Below are 27,965 nucleotides of genomic sequence, written 5' to 3'. Positions count from 1 at the left end.
CCCACCAGCAATTTTGGCAACGGTTTGGGAACAGTGGGGCGCACTAGTAAAAAAAAACTAAAAGTAGTGAGGCCCACGTGAATGGACATCTCTTTTTTCTCTATCTCCGTATTTGTTGCAAAAATCCATAGTTGCTCGTGCGTTTCACCCAACAGACACTATCTTGTGCAAACGATAACCTCTAATTACTCTATTTAAACAATCTGGAGCTCAATTAGGCATGTCGTTTGATTCAAGAGTATCTGTATACAATTCTCGAGCAAGCAAATAGTCAGAACAAATATGAAAATGTTAGAAAATAGGAATGAATACATTTTTTCTATTATGTTAAAATACAAAAGCAAGAATAGAAAATTTCTAGAAAAGCATTGGTACAGAAGGGAGCGTAAAGAGGCAAACACAATTTACCACAAATGCCTCCTCGGAAAAAATACAATTAAGCGAATCTCTCGTTTCTGTGAGAACATCACTAAGAGCAAGTTTGTTTAATATTAGAGCTAACTAAGTAGTATTAAAGCTAACATATACTTTCTCCGTTTCACAATGTAAGTCATTCTAACATTTCCTACATTCATATTGAGTTTCACAATGTAAGTCATTTTAGCATTTTCCACATTCATATTGATATTAATGAATCTAGATAGCTATAAAGTTGTCTCTAATAAAGTTGTCTCTAATTTTCCTCTTTCTCTCACTTATGTAACTAATGCATTTAGCTTGTAGCATATCTCGAGACCTAACACTTCATTTTTCTTGTTCTCTCTTATTCACATATAAGCTTATAGTTAGACTTGCTCTAAATGAAGCAACAAGGCAACAGGTGCATAAAAGGTTGCATCACCCAAATTTGATGACAGATTAGAACATTCTATGCAGATGCACTTATCTGTACAATATCAGGCTTAGACGATATTGAAGGGGGGAGTTGCTATTCTGCTAGCACTCCTTTCACACTAACATGCGATCCTCCACTAAGTTTCAGCTTGATTTGATCACAAGTTCAATTTACATACACCTGTGACCACTAATGATTGTGACCAGAAAAACTGAAGATCACACTAGCTGCTTCCCAAATGACAGTAAAGTATAATATAATACAAGATTGTATAAATACATAAAGCAAATATAATTTAAATCGTTGCCCCTCCAGCACCCCTAAGAAACGCCTGATCAAACAAAAAACCAGAAAACAAAACAAAAGACATCTAAGAATTGAACATGGAGTTAACAGCGACATGTACTGTACAGGTTTTGGAGAAATGATAATTTACCAGCTTAGTTGCTTTAACAGCATGAATCTGCCTCTCCTTCTTCTCACGTTTACATTCACCACACCAGCCCGAAAAGTCCTTCTGATATTTCTTCATCTCCCTGAACACAGAGCTGTGCACAGGAACTATTAATTTTAGCTGCAAGTTAGCTTGCTAGTAGCCAGTAGCCACAAGAAAGATAATCTTTTCAGTAGCCAGTAGCCAGTAGCCAGTAACCAGTAACAAGTTCTCTTTGCGGATGTCAAGAGAAAGAATAACCTTTGGGATTGCATTTGAATGACATAAATATAAAGATAAATTTAGCAAAACCACATATATTTTGACATAACTACAGATTCAACACGAAGTATCACAGATCTACATATTTAGCACCAAACTTGTTACAAATTAAGATATGCAATAGAGCATCTTAAATCTGTAATCATGACCATTATCTCAAAATATTTGTAATTTTGCACTAATGCTTTGTTGTCTCAAACTTCTAGTTCCATTAATGTTTCGTTGATTTACTAACCTTAAGCTATCCGAGTGGTAAGCACTAGGCTCTTTCAGTATGATGGACAGACAGTGGAATCTCATACATCAGAAGAAAATGTATGTCTATCTTGTTTACAGAAAAATCAAATTTGAACTCAACCTTATGGAGTTCCATATATATGTTCAGTTTTTGGATTTGTCAATGGAAGCAAAATCTTTCTAAAATCCCTCCCTAAATTGCACAGAAAGTAGCATACGTACAGATACATAGCTAGGGAGATGATACATTGTTAAAGAGAAGTTTTTCATGGAACAACTTATGTTGACCTCTTAAACCTTTCCTATGTTTGCATCTTGTTTTGTTCCTGAAATTTTACTATTGCGCCTGGCTGCATCTTATTCAAACAACATAACATTGCTCCACCTTTCTCCATTCAAACTACCCCATATGTCTTATCTAATCTTAGTCCTAATAAAAAACATCCGTGTGCAATTTTATTCAAATCACTGCTAAAGAACAAGTACGGTTCTAATAAAACAAAAAGGAACAGAAATAAAATATTGATACTTCACCAAAGCATACCATAAGTTGGAATTTTGATCTAATGATACAATACAACAGCTCATATAGTCGTATGCTCGTATGTCTATTATGGTTTACCAAATTTCCATCACTTCATCATTAACCACAAAACAGATTTGCGTGCGAATCTGAACCTTTTTAGCATCATCATTATATGATAGTGCACAGGTGATACAATCTAAAGAAATCAACATTACACTATCTATTATAGAGTTACGTACACTACAAATCTAATAATTACCTCTACCATAAAAAAAATGTCATGTTGGACACCAACATGATCTTCATAATACAACTTCTACAACTAAGACATCTGTAAAGCCCAACAAAATATATACATATGGTTTGCCTGCATCCTTTTTAAATAATTAAAATGATATTGATGTTTAAAATTTTCAAAGTTTGAATTGAGAGATGTCCGAAACATGTTTTTGCAACCAGATGGAGTATTAAGTTAAAAGTTTCATGAGGAAGTTATGCTAGGTGAAGAACATTATCTTTAGTATTATTTGGTGAAAAATACTAAAATAAAATAAAATCATCAGTGGTTGTTATGTTCTGTCAGTAAAAGTAAGGGGCAACTGACCTTTCTGGATAAGTATCCTTTTTAATGTTTAAGAGCTAGTTGAGCACTCAATAGAAATAAGAGCTGCTAAAACAGATAATGCAGAAAGAGCTCCCCACTACCAAGTAAGCTCTTTCTACTTGTTCGCCTGGATGAAAACTCCCTAGTTTTGTTTGGCTACCTTTTTTATTGGCTAGTGTGGTTTTATATCTCAGGCTAGACTCGCTTGAGCTGTCTTATCAGTAATCAATCTACAAATTGATTTCCAGGAACTATTGTCAACATTTGACTATGAGGAATGTCTTCGTTGAGACTACAACCATGTTGGAAATAGCTAATCCCTTCAAAACAATAGGACTCCGTAACTTTTGCAAGCTGTAACAGCAAAATCTTAAATCAGTAAAGATTCCACTAACTACCTTGATTCCACAGCACTCATGAGAGGCCTTTGATCAGGTGTATTTTGTAGTTTCAGGTTTCTTACCCTTGACATGAACTACGCAATACCAACACAACTTTCCGTGAAACAAGCACCAATAAAACATGATAAGTTAAGGAAAAAAATGCATACATATATATGGTCATAATATTTCACTGAACTAAACCTCAAATGTCCGCATAAACGGTAGCTATAATACATGCCCAGTATGTGCTTTAAACAAGCAAGACAAAAGGTCACTGAAATCTTTGACAATCAAAATTGTATGGGAAGATCTGTAAGACTTGTATACCTTCTGCACCACAAAAGAAGATTGATTCTGAGCCCAGATGATGTCGGTCGGGCACCATGCCTATGACGACCACGATGGAGCACAGCTCGTCCAGGAACATGAGAGTAATCGAACATTTCCTGCAACATGAGTAATGAAATTGAAAAGGGTAAAAAAATATATATCTTCAATTATGTATTGTGTAACTTCCGTGAACAAATTAACCAGAATATGTTGCAAGTAAATGACAAGTTTCATGCAAAAAAAAAATCTGAACAAAATAAGTTTCAACACCACATAAATGCACTCACAGAAGAGAAGAAAAGAGGTGGGTTTGAAATTTAAAAATAGATATTAAATGCAACTAAAACATAAAAGTTCATCTACCTCATGCTGTGTCTCTGAATTCACATGATTCTCACAACGGATGCCACGAAAGTATAACTCACCACCAGAGAATTGCTTGCCAAGGCAAACATTCAATGTAACCTCAGAATCGTCAACGTGGAAACCTATAATGTTGAGAAACGGTTTAGAACAGAAAAGAAATGTTTGAACAAAAACTGAGAATGAAAAATGGCAAAAGTATCATTAGGAACTAAGGCAAATCGATATACTTAAAAAAAAGTGCAACTAAGAAAATTAATGAAATTATGGAACTCTGTTAATTACAAAAGAACATTTCTTTATGGAACTCTAATGCGGCTTAAGCATTACAAGGTTGCGCACCCATTCCTTGTGTGTGGCCTTGTAGGTATTGTTTTAGAACAGTGACAAATATACCATATCAAAATTTCACGCGAATAGAATGAAGTTTTCTGACATGCTTTTAATGTTTCATATTTAACTACCTGGATAAAAGAAGTAAATAAAAGCGTGAAACCATCTTAACATCCAGAAATTCTAGTAATGTGTGCGATGTGCGATGCAGGAACAACCTGGGAAGGTGGATTGGCTCTGAAAAGAATTTAAGACTAATAGGCAAGGACCTTAAAGTTTCTGGTAACATGATACTAGCCACTCCTTTCTGAAGCAAATTATGCCTCTGGCCTCATTTATAACAAGAAGTCGAGAACACCCCAAACAATTAACTGATGATCATTTCAGTGGCCTAACATGACTACAATGTCAATTAGTTGTAAAATAAACGGTACAACATGTAGGCACCAAAAAGCAGAATTACTAAATCTCATCTGCTGCCCAGATTTCAAGTTCTCAACTGCTGTTCGTAAGGTAGTTTAAAGCAAGGTTTGGAAAGATGTAAGTTATCCACTGAAATTTCGGGCACTAAGTTAGTTGAACTTAAGAACTTTCTTAGTCCCTTGAATCCTTACTGCCCCCCCCCCCTCCTCAAAAAAAAAAACTGAGAAAGAAAACGGTTTTATCATGCCATTCTATCAGCCCCGGTCTTTGTTCTACTTCATTAAGAGACAGCATAGCATTCATTTTTCATCATGATAGCTAATCTTTCCTGTCGATGAACACCCCTAGGTGATAGTAGTACAAATATATCTAAGCGCATAGTGCACAATAAGATACTCCCTCTGTCCAAAATATAGTAGACAGAGAGAGAAGAGAAATTCCAGACTCCAGACTAGATAGAGAAGATGTGACCTCTACCTTTGATAGCAGTTCCACAAGTTCCTGACAGTGAAAGTTGGTCATATTGATTTATCATCTAGTCATTGAAACTAGTTTCAACATATTGCCATTTTAAGTAGGAAAGGCCAAACCATTGGCTCAAAAACTGATATGTGATTGATTTCTCAACAGGGAGGAACAACAATACAAATAGTATCCATAGTTACATGGAATAGCTGAATGCAGACATGATCAATCAAGAACAATTCTTTTACTTCATATGATTTTACAGGCTATTAAGTATAAAACAATATTATAAATTTATAATGGTAACTTACCGAGTTCAACATCCCTGTCTTTCCCATACTCAACAACAAAAGCATGGTGTGTATCTAATGTTCCTCCACCAACCTCAGGATATAATACTGAAGATTAACACAGCATAAAATCAATATAGGAAATATATTTTGAAAATGCTAGTGATTCTGCCTCTATTTAACAAGGATAGCAGTCGATAAGATAACCTGTAGACATTGGAGCTATGAACTGTTCCATGAATTGGTTCAGCATAACTTCCAGGCCAAAATCATCAAGGACAGCACCATACTTGTTCATTGTATTTGGCCTCATTATCTTAAATTTCATTGTGTGGACCCATTTTTCGAAGTTCTCTACCTACAAGGTGTAAAACATTGTTTTATCATTGTAAGTTTGTAACAAAACATGATATAGCAATATCAAAATTGTATGTTATATGCTACCATACCTCCTGTAATAGCATCTCACAAAAATTAGGCTGTAACATAGCAAATGAATAAACACCAGGAACTGGCTCAGTCATAATGCTTCTAAAGCTTTCTTCTGTATTGGTCCTAATAGCTTCAAGGAATGTTGGTAAAAAGAACGATGAAGGGCGCATTTTGTATAGCTCTTTATGAAGTGGCTGTCAGGAAAATAAAAAAAATATAAGTTATTATTACTAGCACAAAAAACAAATAGATTTAGTTTCAATTTCTCAATAAGATTGATGACTTCCAGTCCATACACTACAACTGTAGTGTACACATGAATGAACTGTAACAAACACATGGTGCCATTTAGTTTCATTGATATTTCCACTTGCTTGAGCTCTAGCTGTTAGTGAAATCAAGGAACCCACATATTGTTGACTGAAACCCACGTCAGCTCACAATTCATTTAATTCTCCTGTCTGGGGATTCATTACCGCTCATGCCATAGAAATTTATTTTGCCATATCGACATAGAAAGAAGTATATTTTTTAATAAAAAAGAAGTATACTTCATTTAATAAAAGAAGTATATTTTTTTATATTTTGCCATGTAAACATAGAAATTTAATTCCAAATTCGTTTGACATAATAAGATAAATATTCCATAAGCAGCTTTCTAAGATCATGCACACAAGGCAACCAACACAGGAAATGCTGATTGGATAACCAAATCTCGGAAGGCTCTCCATAACTAAATTATTCATGGTACCTGTAGTGCTCTGTCACAGTCATGCATACTTGATTCAAACAGTTGTAAATATTGAATTACTAGCGCATACTGGATGCCTGGATTGTAATTCTTTTATCTATGATCTTCCAGTATCCTACCACCCTACACTCTTCACGGACCTCTTGTCCAACCAATTGTGCCCTTTTGTACCAGGAACCAGCTGCACTCTTCAAGAACAAAGATTTTGCTCATGCAATCACCTGGGAAATCACATATGGCTGGTCGTACAGGACCAATACAATTGTTCCATAAACATCTCATATCACACCCTGCTTAACGCTCAAAAGAAATAACAAATCATACAATATATGATATAATTCCTGAATTCCTGGACTGCATATTTCTATGTGCAAATATAGTTATGCACAAGAAAAAACATGCATATTCCCCCATTTCAAAATATTTAGAGATAATTCGAATAATGTCAGCTATGCTGAAACGCTAACCTTATAATGGTTGAGTATTCTCTGTCTGTATTCTCTGTGCCTTTGAACCTGCAATAAAAGAACACTTCATATGACAATCTCAACAGAACTAATCTTACAGCTGCAGAAAATGGGAAGGTTGAAACTCTGGAAATGCAAAAAATAATTCGAGGTGACCCTTCTTTGTTCACTCATACTACTTAAGGAAAAATTAAACCACTACATGTGTTTTCTTTTGACATGTTCCAGCTCAAACTCCCTCGTCGTTGCAAAACTAAGGTATAGCATCTCATGACGAATTAAATTTAATACATGAAATTAATATGCAATTACAAATATCTGAAGCAGCCACAAATATTTTGACCTGATCTCTGTGGTATGCAGTAACAGCTTCTTTGAACATCATAAACTTATACTAAAAAGTCCTACCACTAGGCATAACATCAAAGTTTATTGTAAACAATAAAATATATATTGATGTTAAGCATTGCTTAATTTTTGCATCCGTTTCCCGTGATACCAATCCATTCTAGTCTTGCAAATGCAAGTAATATCAGCAGAATTTAAATGGCTATCTTTTCTTTCTGCAACTTTGCTCCTATTACCTCAAAATTTGCATAAATTATATGCTTCATACCAAATACACTTTATATTTTAACAAATATGATTGCACTTGTGGTAAACAAACTTGAATGGAGGATACACATTAGTGCAATAACTAGCAAAATATGATAGACTCATAGGTGCGAACCAAGACAAACACAATCCAAGAAGGCAAATCTGGTTGCCTTGGTGTTAACAAGGATGACAACCAAGTGATGGTTTGTGTTGTGAGCTATCCTGGTATGGGTTCAGCCACGTTGACTCACCTTGTCAATTCTACGGATTAGCAATAATATTTATGGGGTGCAAAAGATCATGGAGGGATGGTGACACAGGGATACTGGTTCAGGCCCTTAGGGAGAGGTAATACCTTAGTCCACTTATGTGGATTAGATCTGTGTAGGGGTTCGCAATACGACATTAGGAGTAGCGTGTAGTGATCACCTGCTTTAGGGTTCCCGGTTCCCTTTATATAGACACAGGGAACTGGCTATTGAGAGGTATCCGGATCCCACCTTATCCGGGTACGTACCATCTATTTACACGGGATAAGATTCACATCCTTATCTTCAATCCCATTCTTCGATTACAAGTTAGCCGGAACAACACAAGAAGCTCCATAACATAGCATGCTTTCGTTTCTACAGCAATATCAAGGAACAACTAACCAATGAAGTACACCTCATCTACAGGGGCGGACCCATGGGATGCTACGTGGACACTGGCATACCCAACAAATTTGCAAAAAGGAAAAAGGATGTAGTAAACCAAAGCCCAAGAAGCCTAGGTGCAGTCACCCACCGGAAGACCATGCGTGTGCTTGCGTCAATGCGGGAGTGCACATGCAACAAAGCCTTTCAACATCTTGAGGGTTTCCGTTGGAGGCGCGTGTGAAGTGGAACTGCCAGTGAGTTAGAGTCTAGCAAAGCCAATAGCACTCCCTTGCAGAATGGCCCCTGAACAGCTGAGCCCCAACCCCCTGAGCATGGAGTACTGGCGACGATGCCTGACAGGGCTGCAACTCATGGCCTGCAAGCGTAGCATCCCTGGGTAGCACGCAACCAGCAACTGAAGGTGGCAACAGGCAACACCAGATGACCAGGTGGTCTTTCACCTTTTCACTTCCTCTGAATATATGATCATCTTTCTCGGGATGTAATCAAGCATTTATATGCCATGAAAAAAAGCCCGAAATGACTAAACGTTTGTTTGTGTTATGTAAGACTATTTGACCTATTTGTACTTCACTTTTCATGAATAAGGACCCTAATTGTATTTATGTGCATGAAGACTTTGATTTGGCTCCTGAAAACTCCAGGGTCCACTGCTCAGCTAGATGGAATCCTTGTCAAGTCAGCCAGATTTGCCCATGTGGTCATTTTGGCCTTGTTTTGCACCAAATCTTAAAAGTTTATATACTGCCAGTCGAATTTACTCTTTTTTTTTCTCAATCACCAAAACTAAAATCAAATTTCGAATTCCAAGACAACCAAGATATATCATGCAATTTGCCATGCTACAAGGAAAAAGAACTCTTAAGCTACAGATAAACAATATGATTTTTTAGAATCCTTTATAGAATGAAGTTCAATTAGTACAGTACTGCATAGATCCAAATTGCAGTTCAAGATAGATTAGTTCGGATCGATGGCGTCATAATATAAGTATTGAACAAGACTAATTTTAGGATGTCCTAGAAACAGCCAATCCATAATGTTGTATCAATCAAGCAGATCAAGCAAGAGATAGGCTTCCACCAAACATTTTTCATAAGCACAGGTTGATCAAGGAAAGTGCCATGGCATAACTAGCAGATAAAGGCAAACAGAAGGATATTATGACACCTTTAAGGTGGACCAAGTGACGATTAGGTAAGGAAAAGCCTAGTGATTAACCCATAGAGACAATTATTTAGAAAGGAAGTGATTATCACAATATTTTGTCTCTAACCCAAATTGTGTATGTATTTAGGGTGAGTTTGGTTCTCTACTCTACCAAACCATTGGTAATGCCAAACCTTTGGGCAAGCTTTGGCACTACCAAATTTTTGGTAGGGTAAAGTTGTATCAATTATATTGATTTGGCAAGATTTTTTTTTTCGGGGGAGGGGGGGATCCAATCCAAATAGCTAGCAAGAGTTTGAAGCTACCAAATAAAGGGTAGGGCAATATTTCGCATCAAACCAAACTTGCCCATGGTTAATTAGTCCCTTATGTTCATCTAATATAAGTTACAAAATTGCATGCATTCTTAAATAGGATCTTCCATCATCACATGCATCCAGTTATACCTAGAAAGGGTGTACTAGATTGGGGCATTGGCACATATTAACAGCAGGTATGCCAAATCCAGATCAAATTTTTCACAGCAATTGTCTGGTATTGTCTGGGCTGGCTACAGCTTGTCTTATGCAAAATGAACAGACAAATCTTTTGGTTATTGGATTTAGTCCAGCATTTGTGGCTGCACCTCGTACCCTTCTCCAGCCACAACACCTGCCTGCCAGAAGTTGCTGGCACAAGAACCACATTATTCCACCTAATGGGCATACAACTCAGCAGTTACTTTCTTCACCATCGCCCATTCTGAATCTCTAATTTCAGAGTCCGTAGTAAAAAAAAAAAAACAAAACAAAATTCTATCGACAAAAGGGCCACAGCAAACACTTAAAAAAACACGCAAGGCCCATATATATTTCTATCTAACAAGATCCACAACCTCACCTTGTTGCGCTCACCATGGGGCCAATAGTGCCCGAGGACCTCTCGCATGAGCTGCAGCTTGATTTCCCGGTTGGCATCAAGGACACTGGGTGGGAGGTGCCTCTCAAGTGCACTGTATACAGCTGGTGCGTACTCGCCGCGGACGTCGCTGTAGTCCTGCGGCTTGTGCTCCATGTTGGGGTTCAACCGCAGCCGCCGATCTGCGCACGCCGGCGCCCCGGAGGGCCGGCCGGCCGGCCGCAACGGCGGCGGGGCCACGCCGTTGCCATTACCCATCGCGGCCTGGGCCTCGTCCCGTCGCTCCGCGGGGCCGTCTAGAGCCATGGGGCACGCGCGGCGGATCACAGCATCGGGAGGACTAGGGTTTGGGTGGGCGAATTGGGTGTGGTGTGGGGTTCTAGGGTTTGGGGGCGAGGTACTTTTAGGTCCTCACGTACTCCCCGAGGGCAGGAAGAGGAAATGAGTCAAATGACACTGGATTGGGGACAGAATTGCGGTGAGCCGCCACTGACGCTGTGGAGGGGGAAGGACGGACAGCCAGCTAGGGTTTACATAATTTTGTGACGGCTATGCTATTATCTGACTACTTGTGCCCAGTTTAGTTGGAGAAAAGAAAATTTTTAGATATCTTATCGGATATTTAATTGGATATCGGAAGAGGGTTTTGGACATGAATGAAAAAACTAATTTCATAACTCACCTGGAAACCGCGAGACAATCTTTTGAGCCTAATTAAGCTTCATTAGCACATATGGGTTACTGTAGCACTTATGGTTAATCAGGGACTAATTAGGCTCAAAAGATTTGTCTCGCGATTTTCATGCAAACTATGTAATTAGTTTTTGTTTTATCTATATTTAATGCTCTATGCATGTGTCTAAAGATTTGATGTGACATTTTTAAGAAAATAAAATTGGGAACTAAACCAATCCTTATCCAAACACGGAAAAGATTGAAAGTAACTCTAATCAATTATATCTCTAACAGTGTAAAACATGGATTATCATTGTTTCTATGGATATTAAAATAATATTTTATCTACAAGATTATGTAGAGGGTGTAGAGCAGGGCTCGAAATCCATAATTTGTTAGTAATTAAAGGGAAAAATCCAAATCCTCTATAATCTTTGAAATAACCATAGCTTCTTGCACCCGGAAGTTCATTGTTTATGATCTTGGACTCTATAAAAAGCTTACCTAGAGGGGTACCCAACCCAGTTAAAACCAATGTCTAAAACCACTCAAAGGATTGGTTAAGTTTGGGTTTTCTCTCAATGTAGCACTTGGATATGAAACTTTGAGCACTGAGACATAAACAAACACATCGACATTGCATCCCACTTAATAATACGCCAATCCTATACTCAAACGCAAATAGAAAGAAAACTATACCAACAGGAATACCTTCATGATTTCTTTCTTTCTTTGTCTTGAGGGATGTTAACACCAAAACCATTTCACCTTGTATTCTTTAAAAGATTGATGATGTTTACCTGTAGCTTTAAATGGCCTCGCACAATACATCACGACAAAGCCTTCACTTGTCCTTTACCTCCAGATTCGGTCCTTGGTGCCAAGCCATTGCTTGCCCTTCACCACCACATGGCCTATGACGACCAATCATTTCTTGCCCTTCAATATCTTTCCATGGATAGCTACTTCATACCCCACCTCTTCAATATCTTCACAGTAATTCTCATCAATTGATCTTTGCTTGCATATTTCAACTTTTTTCATCCTTTGACCAAGCAAACTATTCATCTTGATCATTAGGTGTCATGATGTGACTTGAGCATTAGCACCTTTTCCATTTCTAAGGACCTATATCTTTTATTTAACTCAATGAAATTGTTAGTTACAATGATCCTGTTAATGATCTCTAATACTTGACCAACCAACCGCATATAAAGAATATGAATAAAATGATGAGTATTAATGTTGACCGTCATTAAGTACCGATTTCGATCGTCAATTATCTCGACAAAGAAAGAGAACTAACATTTCTTGCATTGTCACTTGGTTCAACTACTTTTACTCATACATCCCCTGACCATGGCTAGTCTGACCGCAGGCCCCATGCTGGTCAGACCGGGCCAGGCTCGGTTTGACCGGGCCTCCTTTGAGTCGGTTGGATGCCCCTAGCTTGGCGATCTAGAGCTGCCAGAGCCGAGGCCAATCTGACCGGCCGACCTATGGTGGTCAAACCGTGCTAGTTGTGCCTATGCAATAAATGAACCGTAACGGCTTCTAGCCGTTACACCAATTGGCGGTCTGACCGACCACCCTATGGTGGTCTGACCGGCAGGCAACAGGGGTTGGGGATTTCGACCCCAATGGCCAGTTTTTGTGGATGTGGGTATAAATACTCCCCCATCAGTAGCAAGGGGACTCTCATGGCACTTGCTTAATTTGCATACACTCTCTTGAGCTTGTGTTCATCCATTTGGTGTGTTTGAGAGTTGATTGAGCCAAGACAAGTGCATTGCTTCATTGTAGAGCTAGCGTGGCACTTGATCATCTTCAAGCTAGGTTGTTACTTGTTACTCTTAGAGGTTGCCCTCTCATAGACGACTTGTGGAGGTATTGCCTGGTGACCTCTCCAAGGAGATTGTACAGAAGGCCTAGTGCCGGTTTGTGCGTGATTTGGAGTTCACCACCTTCGGAGTGAAGGAAGAACTACCCTAGTGATTGAGGCTTGATAGTCCACTTCTCGTGGGCCGGCTCCAACCTTGCCCACCCCTTGGCGAAGGGGGCTTGTGGTGGCTTCGTGGTTTTGAGCGGTGAAGTTGGGTTTGCCTCAACGGGGATTAGAAACCAGCGAGTTTCCGAACCTCAAGTAAAATTTCCTTTGTCTCTTGTCTCATTCACTTATTGCATTTACTTTTGTGCAATTTACATTCATAGAGACATACTTGAGCCCTTATCACCCCAGGATTGCAAAACATAACCTAGTTGCTTTGTTAGACTTATCCTTCACCAAGCCTAGCAACTTAGGTTAGTTTTAATTAGGTGCTATTTATTTTTAATATCGCATATTCACCCCCCCTCTAGTTGACATCTCAATCATACACTAGTGGAAGTGGTTAGTAGTAAACTCCTACCACTAAGTCTCGATAGTATATTTGATCTCTTTTATGCATAAGTTGACGGTTAAAGTTTGCACTTAACGACCGTCAACAACACCCCCACACTTATCCTTTACTCGTCCCTGAGTAAAGCTCATGAATATATTATAGTAATGACTTTCTGCTTAATGATATAACATACTAAATATTCCAAGACAAACTTTTGTCTGTGAACCTTGATGCGTCTATCATGTCATCTTGAGTGATTGAAGAATGGAATGGTCCTCGAATCAAGTCACATTTACTCCTTCTGGTGAATTACCTTTGGGTTTTCTTTGATGCTCGTTACAATATAACTTTTACTATACTTCTCAATTAATTTCTCTCAAATCACTCATCAAGGCATTGATGTTGCATTTTCTCATCCTATATTTCTAATAAGGCTTATGTGGAGATCAGGATAGGGAATAAGAAAAGACATACTTACATCAGATATATTGTAAAGTCAAATAGAGGATGTAAGAAGATAACTAATCATAAAACCATGACCAAGCTTGGTCACCTATATTTATGGGTGGAAATGGGAGAGTGGAAAAAATGAAAATGGGATGGTGACTCATTTTTTTTATGATCCTCCTGCTTGCACTTTTATTCCAGAGAACATCACTATACTTTTTTTTTCATCATGCTTGAGAAAATTTGCTTCATTCTCTTTTGAGCAGAGTTTTTTTTAGCTCATGTCTCATTTGGCATGGATCATTAGAGGAGAGACCATACAATGTTTTTAGTCTTTATTTGGTGGATGCCGACTTCTGGTGTAGAAGTTTAGCATATGAAAGTGAATGGAATGTGTTGCTAATCCTACAGTGCGGAGAAAAAGCAAAATTTTTGGTGGCTAAGTGCACAAGACTTTGGTCATGAGAATATGAAAATAATCTAACAAGGGTCACAACCATTTAGCAAAACTCAAAATGATAGCAAGCAGCATATGTATAAGGTTTCGTCATTAAGATTGACATATGGCTTTGGTAGGAAAGGAACAACATTGAGGAGTATGCAAAGTTATTTTATTTTCCTTTATAAATTCCAAGGGTTCAACATCAAGTGCAAGTTTCATATCATTAGGCCATCTCTCATTAATCAATAACTTAGATAACACGTGGTCCCATGAGTATGTAAGTCATAGAAGGTGTGTGCAGGGAATAGAAGGTATGCAAGTCATTTTTACAAGCAATTCGGAGACTCTAGTTGATCATGTCAATACTCATTTTAATTGTTGAGTTAATTTTAGATAAGGCAAAATTAATCCAACTCAAGGAATTAAGGATATGAAGGATAAACGTGCAAACCAACGCTCATATGTGAGTGTGAAGACGTGCAGCCTTGTGCAATGGTTGCTTCGTCTCATCTTGTGAATGTGCAAGCGTCACGGTGTAGCACAGACATGGGTAATCTTGTATGTGAATGCGTCATGTGAGCACAAGATCACCCCACACTTGTTTTCGTACCTAGGGTGCTTCAAAAGACAAAAAGACAAAAGAAAAATGTAAAAGCAAAATGGAACTCACTCAGTGAAACCCGATGAGTCTTTTATTTTGGCATTTCATCCAGGAGGCAAAGGCGGCCTTGCAGCAAGCTCCAGTTGCCCAAATCCAGAAGATCGGAAGGCATAGTAATTTTGTAACGCATGGTCTTGCTCTACTCAGCCTATGCCTGAAACAAAGTGTTGTTTGGCTCTCAGGCTCCCAAGTGTGTTTCTGAACGCCTGTCCTGAGATTGTAATCCAGTCGTCGTTTAATTAATATATTTCTTTCCCCCGAGAAAAACATAAGGAGTAAGAAAATGTTTATGAAATACTTACTGTTTGGTACAGCTACTGAGAGACACTTATGGAATGCTTTAGAAAAGTGAAATCACATATATTGGAAGAAGAAAGATAATTTTGTATAAAGGTACTCTGGAGATATGTAAGGCTAAATTTGTGAATAATGTTTGTCTTGAGACCCCCAACATGTACATGTGTATGGCGAGCACAATATCTCCAACACAGAGAAACTGCTAGAGCAGTACACCATATACATATATACCCATCTGTAATAGACATAATCAATAAGCTTGATTTTTTTTCCTTTAAAACTTCAAGACGTTTGATATACTATATGACTTTTTCTTCCATGTAGTTCTACCTCTCACAATCTCCTCATACTTGTCATTTGCCTTTAGTTGCAGAAGATGAGTGTACTTCGTTGGCCACTGCTGGAGCGCACCAGCTAAGCTATGGTGGCCATTGATGATCTCTTGCGAAAGTGAAGGTCCCATCACAATGCTAACATTTTCTCCCGGCATAATCGTGTCTTCATCAGGTTGGCAAATTGATTGCACAACATCTGAGCTCCCACATTCCTTCCTGTATTCCAGAATGATGCTACTAAGCTGGTGCTGCTGCAGGAATTGGTCAGGCAGAGTCTGCACGCCATAAAAAGACATTTAGAATATGTCGATCTTTATGTTATGCCTAATAAAACAAGTGGGAATCGATAGAAATTGGGAATGGATCAATGGCATGTACTACACCGTTCTTTTTCACCAATGGCATGTTTGAAACCATCTAAATTTTGCTTTTATAAATTTATATCATCTCTATTAAACTAGCTCACTTTACTCCCTAAAGATCTTTCTATTTTTTTACTATTTGTCTCTTTATAGAAGTGATATTTCAAGTAAAGTTTTGAAGTATGATGATAGGAGTATTCCTTTTGCCGCAACCTATTCTTGAAAAAAAATATTTATCACTATTTGCATAGATTTGAAGCACCTACGTCTAATTTAAATAACAAGATTGAAACGGCATCCAAACTATAATAAAAAATATATTATGTTGTCATACATGGTTCTACAAATTTTGAACTTAAACCGTGTTTTATAAAAGGAGAAACAAGTAAAGATAAATATTTTTTTAAAGAGAATGAAGATCAACCGGACCAAATGGGAGAGAAACCAACGTACTACCTCCATTCGTTTCTTACTTACACCATAAAATATGTACCGTACCTTGTAATATTATTTTACCGATGGCATGTTTGAAACCAACTAAATTTTGCTTTTATAAAATTTTATCATTTCTAAACTACTCCATCTGTTTCATATTATAAGACACTTTGATTTTTTTGTCTTATTCAAACTTCTCTAACTTTCTAACTTTGATCAAGTTTATAAAAAACATAGCAGCTTTTTCAATACCAAATAAACATACCATCAAAATATATTCAATATTAGGTTTAATGAAACTAATTTAGTGTTACAAGAGTTGCTATATTTCTCTATAAACTTGGTTAAACTTATAGAAGTTTGACTTAAAAAAGTTAAAGAGTTTTATAATATAAAACATAGAGAGTAGCTCATTTTACTCCCTAACATATTTCTACTACCTCCATTCCAAAATAACAACAATTCTAGAGGTCAAATACAACTTAAGAGAAATATAAAATGATCTATGACCCTTATTAAATGATAGGTGAATGAAAGTGAAAGGACGGATGAGGGTAAGCTGGAAAAATATTTAAATAAGAGTTAGTTGATGTGATTACTAGTACATAGGAATGCATTTATTTTGGGATAAATTTAAATCATGTAATTGCACTTATTTTGGGATGGGGCTGAGGAGTTTTTTTTTTACTATTTTATCTCTTTATACCAGTAATATTTTAAGTAAAGTTTTGTGGGATGATCATAGGATTATTCCTTTTGCCTCAACATTTTTCTTGAAATGTTTTTATGACTGTTTGCATCTAATTTGAAACACATACGACTAATTTAAATAATAAGTTTGACACGTCATCCAAACTATAATAAAATTTTCAACATTCTTTTAAAAAGGTAATGTTATGGTATCATACATGGTTTTACAAATTTGAAACATGTTTTTATAAAAGGAGAAACAAATAAAGAAATATTTTGAAGGAGAAAACTGAGCGAACTTTAAGATTCGATAGTATAGAATAGCTAAGCTGGTTAGTGGCACGGAAACCAAAGCAGTGATTAATTTAGTATTAACTTTAATAAAGTTAAAAAAATGGATTTATTTGACTTATGTATAAAGTTCTTATAAGCACTGTTAAAAGAGATCAAGAAGCTTAGGAAACATGCTCACAATAAATGAGGAAGTAGCCTAGCAAATACTCACTCTAACACATTTTAAGCGCAACTGTGAGTTTCCATGTCCAATGTTTGACCGTCCGTTATATTTGAAAAAAATTATGAACTTTTTTTAAAAGTAAGTCTACTATTCATGTCCTATGAAAAGTTTAAATAAAACGGCCGGTCAAACATATATGCATATGTACATAGGAACAGATAACCCATGCAGCATTTTCTAGATAACTTAACCACCTTGTAAACACTGTGACAGTTCTTAAAAAAATGTACACTCTGTGACACTGACACGTTATTATACAACTAAGTTATCTCAACAAACTTAACCGCTATAAAATGATGAATATTACCTCAAGCATCCACCTTACATATTTGACGTTGTTGACATGATGGTTCATATCCAAATCGCTGCGCTTCGGCTACAAATATAATGTGCATATATAAGAATAAGATATTGTGATCCTATCCTGCGTTAAATTAATTGCTTCATATGAGATTGTGACAAACTGAAGAAAATTGCAGAGCCTCTGGAGCCTAGGAATATAGAAAGGCAAATCAATTAAATTAATAAAGAAATATTTTTTATCGAGAAAATTAATAAAGGAACTTAGTTTGTGCAGTAGAACCAATATAATTAACCTTCAAGTCGGAATCGACATATGTGGCATTGGTGTCGAGCTTGATGATCTTGTCGGTGGCCACCTCGTCAATCGCGTGCCTGTCGATGAACCACGGCGAGATTTCGTCCCTGACCTCCTTCGGCATCTTCGACAGCCTCCTGGTGACCTTATTCATCATCACCCATGTACTGCACAAACGACGCTAGGGATAAGAAAAGCAGTTGACTAACTGAGTTACTACTAGTAAAGTATAACAAAACAAAATGAGTTAATTAATACCCAGGGCATGGTTTCCCTTACTGCGGGGTTACCGCTTACCACCGAGGTGCGAAAACCGCCTGTATATCAACCAAGTTCAAAGAAAATACCAATAAATATTTAAATTTTCGGTAAATTTTGCTCGGTAACCCTGTTAATGCTGTTAATGCCCTATGTTCGATGCTTCGTGGTTGTTGCTATACAGGCGGGGAAAATTACTGAAAATTACTTTGCATGAGCTTACCGAAAATATGTTTTTAGGCAAAGTAATTTAACCCTGTTAATGCCCTATGTTTCTAGAAATTGAAAAATAAATAAATAGCAAAATCAAATGTTAAAATGGAGAAGAACAGGTGGTATGACGTTGGAGAGACCATGAGTGCAAGAATTCACTTCACAGGTTCAAACCCTGGTACTTGAGTACTCCCTCCCAAAAAAAAGACAACCCTGGTTTCCGTGTCCAACGTTTGACAATCCATCTTATTTAAAAAAAATTATGAAAAAAATTAAAAAGACAAATCATGCATAAAGTATTAATCATGTTTTATCATCTAACAACAATGAAAACACTAATTATAAAAAAATTTCATATAAGACGGACGGTCAAACGTTGGACACGGAAACCCAGGGTTTGTCTTTTTTTGGAACGGAGGGAGTACATTTTTAATAAGAATCATTGGGTTTAGGTATTTGATGTGGTCTCCATCTTTTTTACCAGAACGGATATATGATTGCGGTGTGTGTGCGCATAATGCTCTACGAGCGCATATCTACCATGTAATTGAATAACCATATGTCAAATTATAAGTAGTTGAAAGTAAAACAAAATTCAAAGCAAAAGTTGAGATAAAAAGTTTATATTTTAATCCTACAAATTATAATTCTAAGAGCTTGTATGTAAATACAAAGCATATTATTTTAGTAAAGTCACGTGTAATAATATCCTTCTTAAGCTGATGGTTTTTACCACCAGCTAACTTTACTACATGGCAGCTATAACTTATCAAATAAATCTTCAATCCCTAGGTTAAATAATAAAGTAAACTCAGTATAAAATGATTACACTCTCAAGCCATGCATCTAGCGAAAGCGTGGCTCACCTAAAATCAAGGGCATCTAAAAAAATCAGGAAAGGGTTTTTTATAATGGAATAAATCCTATCTTTTACGTCCAGTAAGCTATAGCCAATTATTATAAAATCCACTCAATAAAGAGCAAAAAAAATTCCAGGAAACAGTGCACAAACTAATGATCACCAATAGAAAAATCAGAAAAGGGTAAAAACACAAAACACTTTGGACTTTAATACTTGTTGGTTTTTACTTTGAAGTGCTGAGCTTTGATCAACACTAATTTAAACAATCAAATTTTGTAGCATCCAAGTTGTATTATTACATTTTTAATATATTTAAATGTATCTGTTATGATGTTATGTAAAAAATAACGCTAAAAGTTTATCTACTCACGATCAACCGGTCAAATCAACAAGTATTCGTAAGTCAATCTAATTGAATGGTATAAAAATCAATGAAAAAGTTGAGGAATATTTTAAGTCGAAACAATGTTATTGGCTAACTGAAAAAATGAAAACACATTAAAATATTCACATTACCCTAAACAGACTACTATTAGAAATGGCGCGCCAACTGGCACCCATATTTTCTAGTATAACTAATTATTAAGACTGGCGGATGATCTCTAGAAGACATACCTGGTTGCTCGGACGAAGATGGCGCCGGAGCTGCGGCCGCGGACGAGCCAGTCGCGCCGCATGCCGTTCTTCCCCGACGAGCCTACCCACGTGTCGATCTCCAGCACCTCTCCCCTGCAACCAACCTCTGTCTGATGAGCATAAATTTTCTTGCCCCGGCCTCTCTGAACGAACAGGACGCCATGGACGAACACAAATACTAATATAATATACCAGATGGGGTAGTGGTCGACTTGGACGTGCATCCTGGAGACGACCCAGATGAGGTTGTTCGTGATCATGGCGTGCGTGGCGCCGAAGCCGTCGCCGAGGAGGCCCGACATCCACACGTGGTTGAGCGCCGTCTCCTGGAGGAGGTTGAGCACCGTCTCGAGCGTCGCCGTCCTGTCCGGCCCGACCTCGTACGACCGCACCACCACCGTCTGCCGGTACCGCACGCCCCCCTCCACGATCACCGCCTGCCGGAACGGGTCCACCGTCTGCTTCTCACTCGGGATGTTCTGCCGCTGGCTCCTCCTGCCCTCGGCCTCCTCCTCCGTCGGCGGCTGTGACAGCACCGGCGGCCTCATCAGCCCGGCCAGCGACCTGTTGATTTTCGTCTCCAGCGCAGCCCCGACCTGGAGCGGCACGCGGTGAGCCGCGCCGTTCACCCTCACCCGGCCGCCGCCGCTACCATCTTTCTCGTAGGCCGAGCACCTCACGAGCAATTTCGAGTAGTACAATAATGTAGTGTTCGCCATGCAGATGCAGTGATATATCGTTCAAAACTTTTGCTTGCTTTCGGCGATTAACGGAGAAGAATTAGTAGCAGTTTAGATTAATTATATGCTCAATGGCGCGCCGTACGTTCTTATAGGACTAACACGATTGCGCGCACGAGCACGAGGGCGGATCCGCCAACAGAGCCTCGTTTGTCACTCGTTCCAACGGACAAGGAACAAAGAAAGCAAACATCCTTGGACTCAATCGCTTGCCATCGCTACAAACAATGCAAACGAAAATAGCCTAACTTGGACCTTACGGAGAGCGAAATTGGAAGCCAAAATCTGGACAAGAGAGGTGGGCTCCTCTTAGTAATAAATAATAATAGTAATAATGTTACATTCTGATGCCGCAGTCATGCATCGACTTTGTGCCTTGTTCTTGTCATGACGAGCACTGACAGCATAGATTCTTTGGAATTGGAAGACACTTTTATTGGAGTAAACAAAGCAGACAATTCATTACTTCTACCAATCGAACATTCTCTATATGCTGGTACAGGCAAGATGAATATCCATTTGTGACTATAGTCGTCGGTAAACGGTAACATTAATAACAAAACAGAAACTACATGACATGCTGCATATGGAGCTTAAGCATTCTTATGCCTTCCACTATTCAAACTAGGTAGTTTTGGGCCAAAAAATAAAGGTAACTGCGCTGAGTTGTTTATACGGAACTAGTTATCGTGCACGTGCAAGACACGTTTTCGCAATATATATACATATGAAAATAGAACAATAAATAAGGTATTTTCTATGCACTGCACTCCATACAAATTATACAGATAAAAATAGAGTTTCATAGACCATGGTAGGATGACAATTTGTATAGGTCTATAAAAAAAACAGCACAGTGTATTTCTAGAGTGCCAATATAAGATGCAGTGCACTGCTGGAGAAGCAAACCTTGTGTTTCTTGCTCCAAGACTTTGGATCTAATTCCAGATAATTCATTTAGCATAGGAAAAATTCCAGAGAAATTATATTTGAATTGACATCTTTAATAATAGCACAGTGGCTACCGTCATACAATCTGATCTTTTTATACATAATTTAAAATACTTTTATATGATTCCTGAAATGTGAACACCAAAATAGATTATAAGGCAGTGCTTTGTTGTACTTGAAGCCTAAACTACAACAAATTGATCTCTCCCTTCACTTGCAGCCATATCTCTATACATTTGTGCACGCCTGAGTGCAATGAAAATGGATTTAGTGGTGATGGTGATTTTTCTTCTATTAAGACAACTATTGGTCTCCCCAATCATCAAAGCCCAAGTTGTCATGATGTTACAGAGTTATAGAATGCGAGTGATGAATTGAATTAATAACGATCAGACAGTTGCTAAGATTCCAGTGCATGTCACTGGGTAGGCCAAGGGGATTTGGTGTGTATCACCTGTTCATGCAAATGGATTTGGTGTAGAGCTTCCAACGATATTGTCCACTGCAATAGGCCAAGGGGCACAGATCAATGGCCATCACAGGTTATCTCGGGCTCTATCAGGTGTTCATATCAAGGGCACAACTCATGTGCATGATCAAATTATCATGTAGACTACGAAAATAAATGCCTCACCAGCTATAGAATCTATCAAAATGCTTGTTTACCTGCAAGAAAGTTTACTAAATTATTTAAAAGTTTGAAGTGAATCTTACTTCCATATTCTACTACATAGAAACAAATTGCAAGGAAGAAATTCATATTACAATCTTCTCATTTTGGTTTCTGCCTCCATTAACAGAAATTCAAAAGCTCTATATGAATGCCCTATAGGACAACAGGACACTACACATAAATATGTCATCAGTTTCTCATATTCTTATTTGTAGAACTGCATTATAGAGACTCAGAGAGGAATACAATAGCCCATGGTTAGCATAAATCTCATGGAGGTAGACCTCAAAGAGATCAAAATAGCAGAACTTTAGTGACTCATATGAGCAAGTAACTTCAAGATTTCATTAATCAAGTACTGTACAAATCTTTAAATTGAATGGTATTGCTAATTGACACGGATAATGTATGTGCTGGTGACAACTCAATTAGATTTTGGCGATGTTTCCCATATTTTCAGCTATTGACAGAATAAAGTAGATATGTGAATATCTGAAAATATGCAATTCTGTTACATATATTTGGTTATTGTACATATGTTTTCAGCAATTAAGATGTGACATTTTGGTACTGATACATATATTTTCAGCAAATATTTTCCAGGAAAGCTGATCACCGAAATTAGTTGTAACAATAAATGAATGTCAGTCAATTCTGAATATGTGAAAGCAAATGGCTTGGAAGATGCCAAGGGCTAAAACCTGAATGGTTTAGTCAGAACCTGTCTAGGATACAGCCCTAGCAACATCCAGAGATTGAAAAGCTAATAATAGTTTGTTGTAGTACTAATGCGTACATTTCATTTGATCGAGTTAGTGTGAACACCTACCAGAGTGCGAACTGGAATCAACAAATACCGTTTCCATTGTCTTGGGAAGAGTTCACATTACACAAATATGATGCCCCTCGAGACCACTAAGAATTTCGATACTACAATATGGTGAATACAACGGCAACCAGAGATTACTATAGTGATAACATTTTGACTAAATGGTACACTCGAATTAGTATAGATAAAAAGAACATTCATTTTGGTTTATACAATTCTAATTATTAAAAAAGCCACGGAAAGGTGCTCATAGGCCACACAAGGATCATAGAAATAGTGTCAATCCAGTGTCAAAAGGAACACATGAAATTTAGTATAAATCATTAACTGTATCAGAAAATAAAAACGATCAGAATTCTTGGTCTTTCATGGTAGTATTACAAGTACCAATGAGTAAGTAGCAGTAAATTGAATCATTTTATCAAGCAGTAGGGGAGCATGGGCAGAAATCAATGTACCTGCTGTTGTCTTCCTCGACGCTGCCCCATGCTCCGCCGCCGTCTTCCTTCTTCCAATACTCCTCATTCTAATTCCATGTAAATGCAATGCTAAAATATAGAGAAAATCCCCTGTGTGCCCATGAAAACTCACCTAATCCCTTCTATACCCCCGAATTTTATCCAAAACTCACCTAATCCCTTCTATACCCCCGAATTTTATCCAATCCCCTGTGTACCCCTGAAATTTCGCTGTGATCCCTTCCATGCCCCTCCCGTTAGGTTTCCTTCATTTTCACGTTATGTGTGGTTCCAAATGTCTAAAATCCCCTTGTAGATGTAGGAGTGGCAGCTAGATTGAAAAAATTGAAAAAATGTTAACTGAACAATATGTGTATTTTATGAGACTAAATAATGAGCGTATAACAAATTTATTGTGGCACTGAAAAAAATGCAATATAATGAACTTTTTGTTTGGAAAAATAATAGATCAGGAAAAGCTGACTGTCTGTACAGTCATCAGTTTTCTCTATAGAAGAAATTGGTTCCTCTGTACAAGAAATTGATTATGGTAAAATAAGAGCATCAATAGCATCATATATAATAATAGAGATATTCATACAGAACACACAATATCATGCACAGAACATAATCTTTCCATCATCCATACATAACAGTTCATATCATGCGCACCCACAATTTCATTTCCATACCCAATAGTGCAGGAACCAAACCAACTTTCCATTTCAAACAAAATGGTGCAACCAACAAACCAAATTAGCTACGCAATATATCATGAGCATAATGGCATAAGGTCCATAACAGTGCATCATTACATCATGAGGAAGCAATCCTTACAATAGCAAAATATGTCAACTATGACTAGACCACTTTGCAGGGCATCACAACAACAAAATCCATCAGCCTCCACAAGAGAAATGGACAGTACCAAAATAAAACCTAATTAGCAAGCCATATGATTCAGTCCATAAGTTTTCTTTTGCTCCTAGTGCCCATTGCAGGACTCTTATTTTTGCTCCTTGTGCTCATAGCTGGGCTACCAGGAGTACTAGAACATGATGACTTTCCCTTTGTCTTGCTCTTGGTCATTTTTGGTGCAACTGTAGGTGTTTCCTCCCCCAGACATGGCAAGGCTACAATCATGTTAGATGGCTCAGGTTGGTTGGAGCCAGTAAGTGATCTTGATCTGAAAAAGAGAATTGTGAATATATTGCATAGAACAACATAATACCAGCAAATTGACATAATTGATCTAATTACTTACCTAATTGATATACTTGAACCTGAGCTATTGTTCAATGTCCTATTGTCCTCGGTGAAATTAAAGTTTTGACTGTGAAAAATAAATTGTTATGTAACTAATTGATCTAAATCCAATGTAGAATGAAATAAAGAAGATAGGCTAACCTAGGAGGGTATGCCATTATTGGTGTAACTATTGGAGCAGCCATGATACTAGTCTCTGAGGTTGCTTCATTAGTTTTCTTCGTTCTCTTCTTTGGTGGCCCTCTATGAACAAGAGAAAATATATGTCATAAGGCTTGTTAGAAATAGAATGGAAATTTGTGAGACAAATATACACAAGTGTTTAGGTTATTAAATCGAACCACCGCATTACTTTCTAATCTTATCCATTAATTATAATGTTTAGTACTACAAGGATGGAATGTCATGAAATATATTTATCAACTTACACAGCTGCCTAAATTGCAACCACCAACTAAAATGAATAAAAGACTTGCAATGATATGTACCTTTCAGCAAGCATTGCTGCTACTTCCTCTGGATCACCCTCTTTGCAATTGTGCCAATGATGGCCATAACTCTTGCAAATTGGGCATTTGTGCCTCCTACTCCTTTTGCTTCCTTTCTCAGTCCATCCTTTGTACCTCATAGTTCTTGGTCTCCCAGCTGATTTCTTCAGAATGGGTGGTGCCAAGAAAAACCCATGATCAGCTTTTGGCCATTGTGCCTTGTCAGGTAATGAAGGGATCAATTTCTCATATGCTGCCCTGAATCGATGCACACTAAAGCAATCATCCACATAATCTGCAAGCCTTCCTCTAATTGATGTGATGAATGCTATAGCATGGATACAAGGCTTCCCTGAGATCTGGAATTCCCTACATGTACATGTTTTGTGCTCCAAATTCACAACATGTCTAAACCCACTACCTCCCTTGACCTCAATTTCTGCCTCAAAGTCTCCATTCCTTGTGACCACCATGTCTAAATCTCTACTTTTTTCATTCAATTCCTTGACAATATGAGGTAGAATGCAGCCTTCGAATTTCTTTCCTATTCTTTGCCTCTTATCCCATTTCACCAACAACCACCGCCGAATCCTCTCCAAGAAGTCATATAAATGTAGTGCTTTCCAATCTTTCACCAAGTTGTTGAAGCTTTCTGCAAGGTTATTTGTCACATAATCAACCTTGCAAATTGTACAGAACTGACTCCTACTCCATAGCCTTTTGTGATACTTCTTAAGGTATGCTACTGCTTCTGGTTTAACTTCTTGTATGGCTGCCATATGTTTCTCATAGAAGTATGGGCTCCATGCATATGACAATATACTTAAAGAATGCATGCTGATTTAAATTAAAAACATACCATCATAGTGACACCATCAGCAACCACGGATGCATGAATCCTCCATTTGCAGCCTTTAGCAGCACAACTTGCAGTAAATTGCCCTGGTTCACTTCGGATGATGTTATATTCAAACTCCTTTTTTATTGCATGTTGTGCTATTGCCAATCTAAATTCATTAATGTTTGGATATACGCTGCCTACGATCATTGGTGGGTCATTTTTGTCATAAGTTGCAATAGGAATATGTTCAGGCATCCCATCTGATGCCATTGACTCATCCTCGGATTCATTGACACCATCATCCTCAGATGCATCCTCAGATTCATCCTCAGATGTAGCCCAAGATTCATCCTCGGATACTTCATTGACAGCCCCTTCATCTCTAGTTTCATCAGCATGACCAACAACAGCCTCCTCCTCATCTAAGTATATGCCTTCCTCATCAACACCAACATGCTCAGCCATAGGAAATGAGTTTACTAAGTATGTGTCTGATGGCACAATGACATGAGAAGGAAGAGTGCTGCTGCTAGGTTGGCTGAAATCCACTTGAGATGGGGTTGCCAAAGAAGGAGTATCGGGAACACATGCGCTTGCTTTAACAAGAGTGTGGTCTAACTCATCAATACTTTCATTAATACCATGTATGCGAATAATCATTGGAATCACCTTGATATCAACAAACTTTTCAAACATTGTAAGCATATCCTGGTCAGTTGTGACATGATGAGTAATTTTATGAACCATATCCACGTAGCCAATTGTGACAGTTTCATTTGGCCCCCATGGATATGACTTCGCAATATCATCAATAAAGTCTTTGTAGCACATCGCATTTGAGTCTATCACTTTACTGAAAATAAACCAATCATATTCCACCCTAGCATTTTTTCGATCCCTGGCTAGTTTGATTTCCAACAAATATGTAGTTAAGGGGTCCATCCTGTGGATGAACACAATAGTATGTATCTATCAATGTATGTATCTATCAACCAAAATGATCCCCACGCATACAACTACGTCAAAATTATGAACGACGGAAAGTTAAGTCACTTACCCTACGGGGAGCCATGAAGGAACCGTGCTAAGCATTGAATCTGCCATGCCAAGTTGATGTGGTGCAGAGAAGGGATGGTGGCCTCCACTGCTCCGCTTTCACTTCCTTACTTTTTGATCACCTTTGCTAGTCAAAACATAAGTAATAATGAAACCAAAGTGTGGGCATAATGATTAAATACAACCAAAGTGTGGGCATAATGATTAAGCTTTGTTGAGTCAATCAAGCATATGGAAAATTTTGTAAAGTCTCCACTAGACAAATACTAGTACACTGGACAAATATTAGTAGAGTTCTCATACTAATAAGGCAGAAAGAATGATGTAATGCATTTATGTGCATGGTGAGATCTTGGAACTTATAGATCAGTTTTTTC

At 37.8% G+C, this 27,965-nt stretch overlaps 3 protein-coding genes across 3 annotated transcripts; all 3 read right to left on the bottom strand.

Moving 5' to 3' along the window:
• Window positions 1-821: 821 nt before the first annotated feature.
• On the bottom strand, window positions 822-10,890 carry LOC4324480 (2-oxoglutarate and iron-dependent oxygenase domain-containing protein CP2). The gene is made up of 9 exons (XM_015766821.3): window positions 10,460-10,890; window positions 7,155-7,202; window positions 5,954-6,130; window positions 5,712-5,862; window positions 5,526-5,612; window positions 3,994-4,118; window positions 3,628-3,746; window positions 1,272-1,383; window positions 822-1,166 (listed from the first exon to the last, which is right to left on the bottom strand). The coding sequence occupies exons 1-9, from the start codon at window positions 10,781-10,783 to the stop codon at window positions 1,131-1,133; spliced, it is 1,179 nt and encodes a 392-aa protein (XP_015622307.1). The 5' UTR covers window positions 10,784-10,890; the 3' UTR covers window positions 822-1,130.
• Window positions 10,891-15,654: 4,764 nt separating this feature from the next.
• LOC107276197 (palmitoyl-acyl carrier protein thioesterase, chloroplastic) lies at window positions 15,655-21,005 on the bottom strand. Its single transcript, XM_015790667.2, has 5 exons — window positions 20,479-21,005; window positions 20,266-20,379; window positions 18,316-18,484; window positions 18,027-18,095; window positions 15,655-15,990 (listed from the first exon to the last, which is right to left on the bottom strand). The coding sequence occupies exons 1-5, from the start codon at window positions 21,003-21,005 to the stop codon at window positions 15,655-15,657; spliced, it is 1,215 nt and encodes a 404-aa protein (XP_015646153.1).
• A 3,892-nt stretch (window positions 21,006-24,897) lies between these two features.
• LOC107280859 (uncharacterized) lies at window positions 24,898-27,636 on the bottom strand. The gene is made up of 5 exons (XM_015782468.1): window positions 27,590-27,636; window positions 26,551-27,475; window positions 26,035-26,060; window positions 25,692-25,949; window positions 24,898-25,123 (listed from the first exon to the last, which is right to left on the bottom strand). The coding sequence occupies exons 1-5, from the start codon at window positions 27,634-27,636 to the stop codon at window positions 24,898-24,900; spliced, it is 1,482 nt and encodes a 493-aa protein (XP_015637954.1).
• Window positions 27,637-27,965: the final 329 nt, after the last annotated feature.

This window comes from Oryza sativa, chromosome 1 (genome assembly GCF_034140825.1).
Source record: "Oryza sativa Japonica Group chromosome 1, ASM3414082v1".
Lineage (NCBI taxonomy): Eukaryota > Viridiplantae > Streptophyta > Magnoliopsida > Poales > Poaceae > Oryza > Oryza sativa.
The sequence above is the reverse complement of the archived record's forward strand: the minus strand, read 5'-3'. Positions and strand labels throughout refer to the sequence as shown.

Excerpts from the sequence above, each read along its gene's own strand:
- LOC4324480 (XM_015766821.3), bottom strand. The coding sequence starts at position 10,783 with ATGGCTCTAGACGGCCCCGCGGAGCGACGGGACGAGGCCCAGGCCGCG. Across the intron at positions 5,613-5,711 it reads CATAGCTCCAATGTCTACAG|TATTATATCCTGAGGTTGGT; the intron begins GTTATCTTATCG and ends GTTAATCTTCAG. Across the intron at positions 1,167-1,271 it reads CTGTTAAAGCAACTAAGCTG|GCGTTTCTTAGGGGTGCTGG; the intron begins GTAAATTATCAT and ends TTGTTTGATCAG.
- LOC107276197 (XM_015790667.2), bottom strand. The coding sequence starts at position 21,005 with ATGGCGAACACTACATTATTGTACTACTCGAAATTGCTCGTGAGGTGC. Across the intron at positions 20,380-20,478 it reads GTCGACCACTACCCCATCTG|GGGAGAGGTGCTGGAGATCG; the intron begins GTATATTATATT and ends GGTTGGTTGCAG. Across the intron at positions 15,991-18,026 it reads ATGTAAGGTGGATGCTTGAG|ACTCTGCCTGACCAATTCCT; the intron begins GTAATATTCATC and ends TATGGCGTGCAG.
- LOC107280859 (XM_015782468.1), bottom strand. The coding sequence starts at position 27,636 with ATGGCAGATTCAATGCTTAGCACGGTTCCTTCATGGCTCCCCGTAGG. Across the intron at positions 26,061-26,550 it reads CTGATGGTGTCACTATGATG|GGAATTCCAGATCTCAGGGA; the intron begins GTATGTTTTTAA and ends ATGTACATGTAG. Across the intron at positions 25,950-26,034 it reads CCAGATCTCAGGGAAGCCTT|GGCAGCATATGAGAAATTGA; the intron begins GTATCCATGCTA and ends GCATCGATTCAG.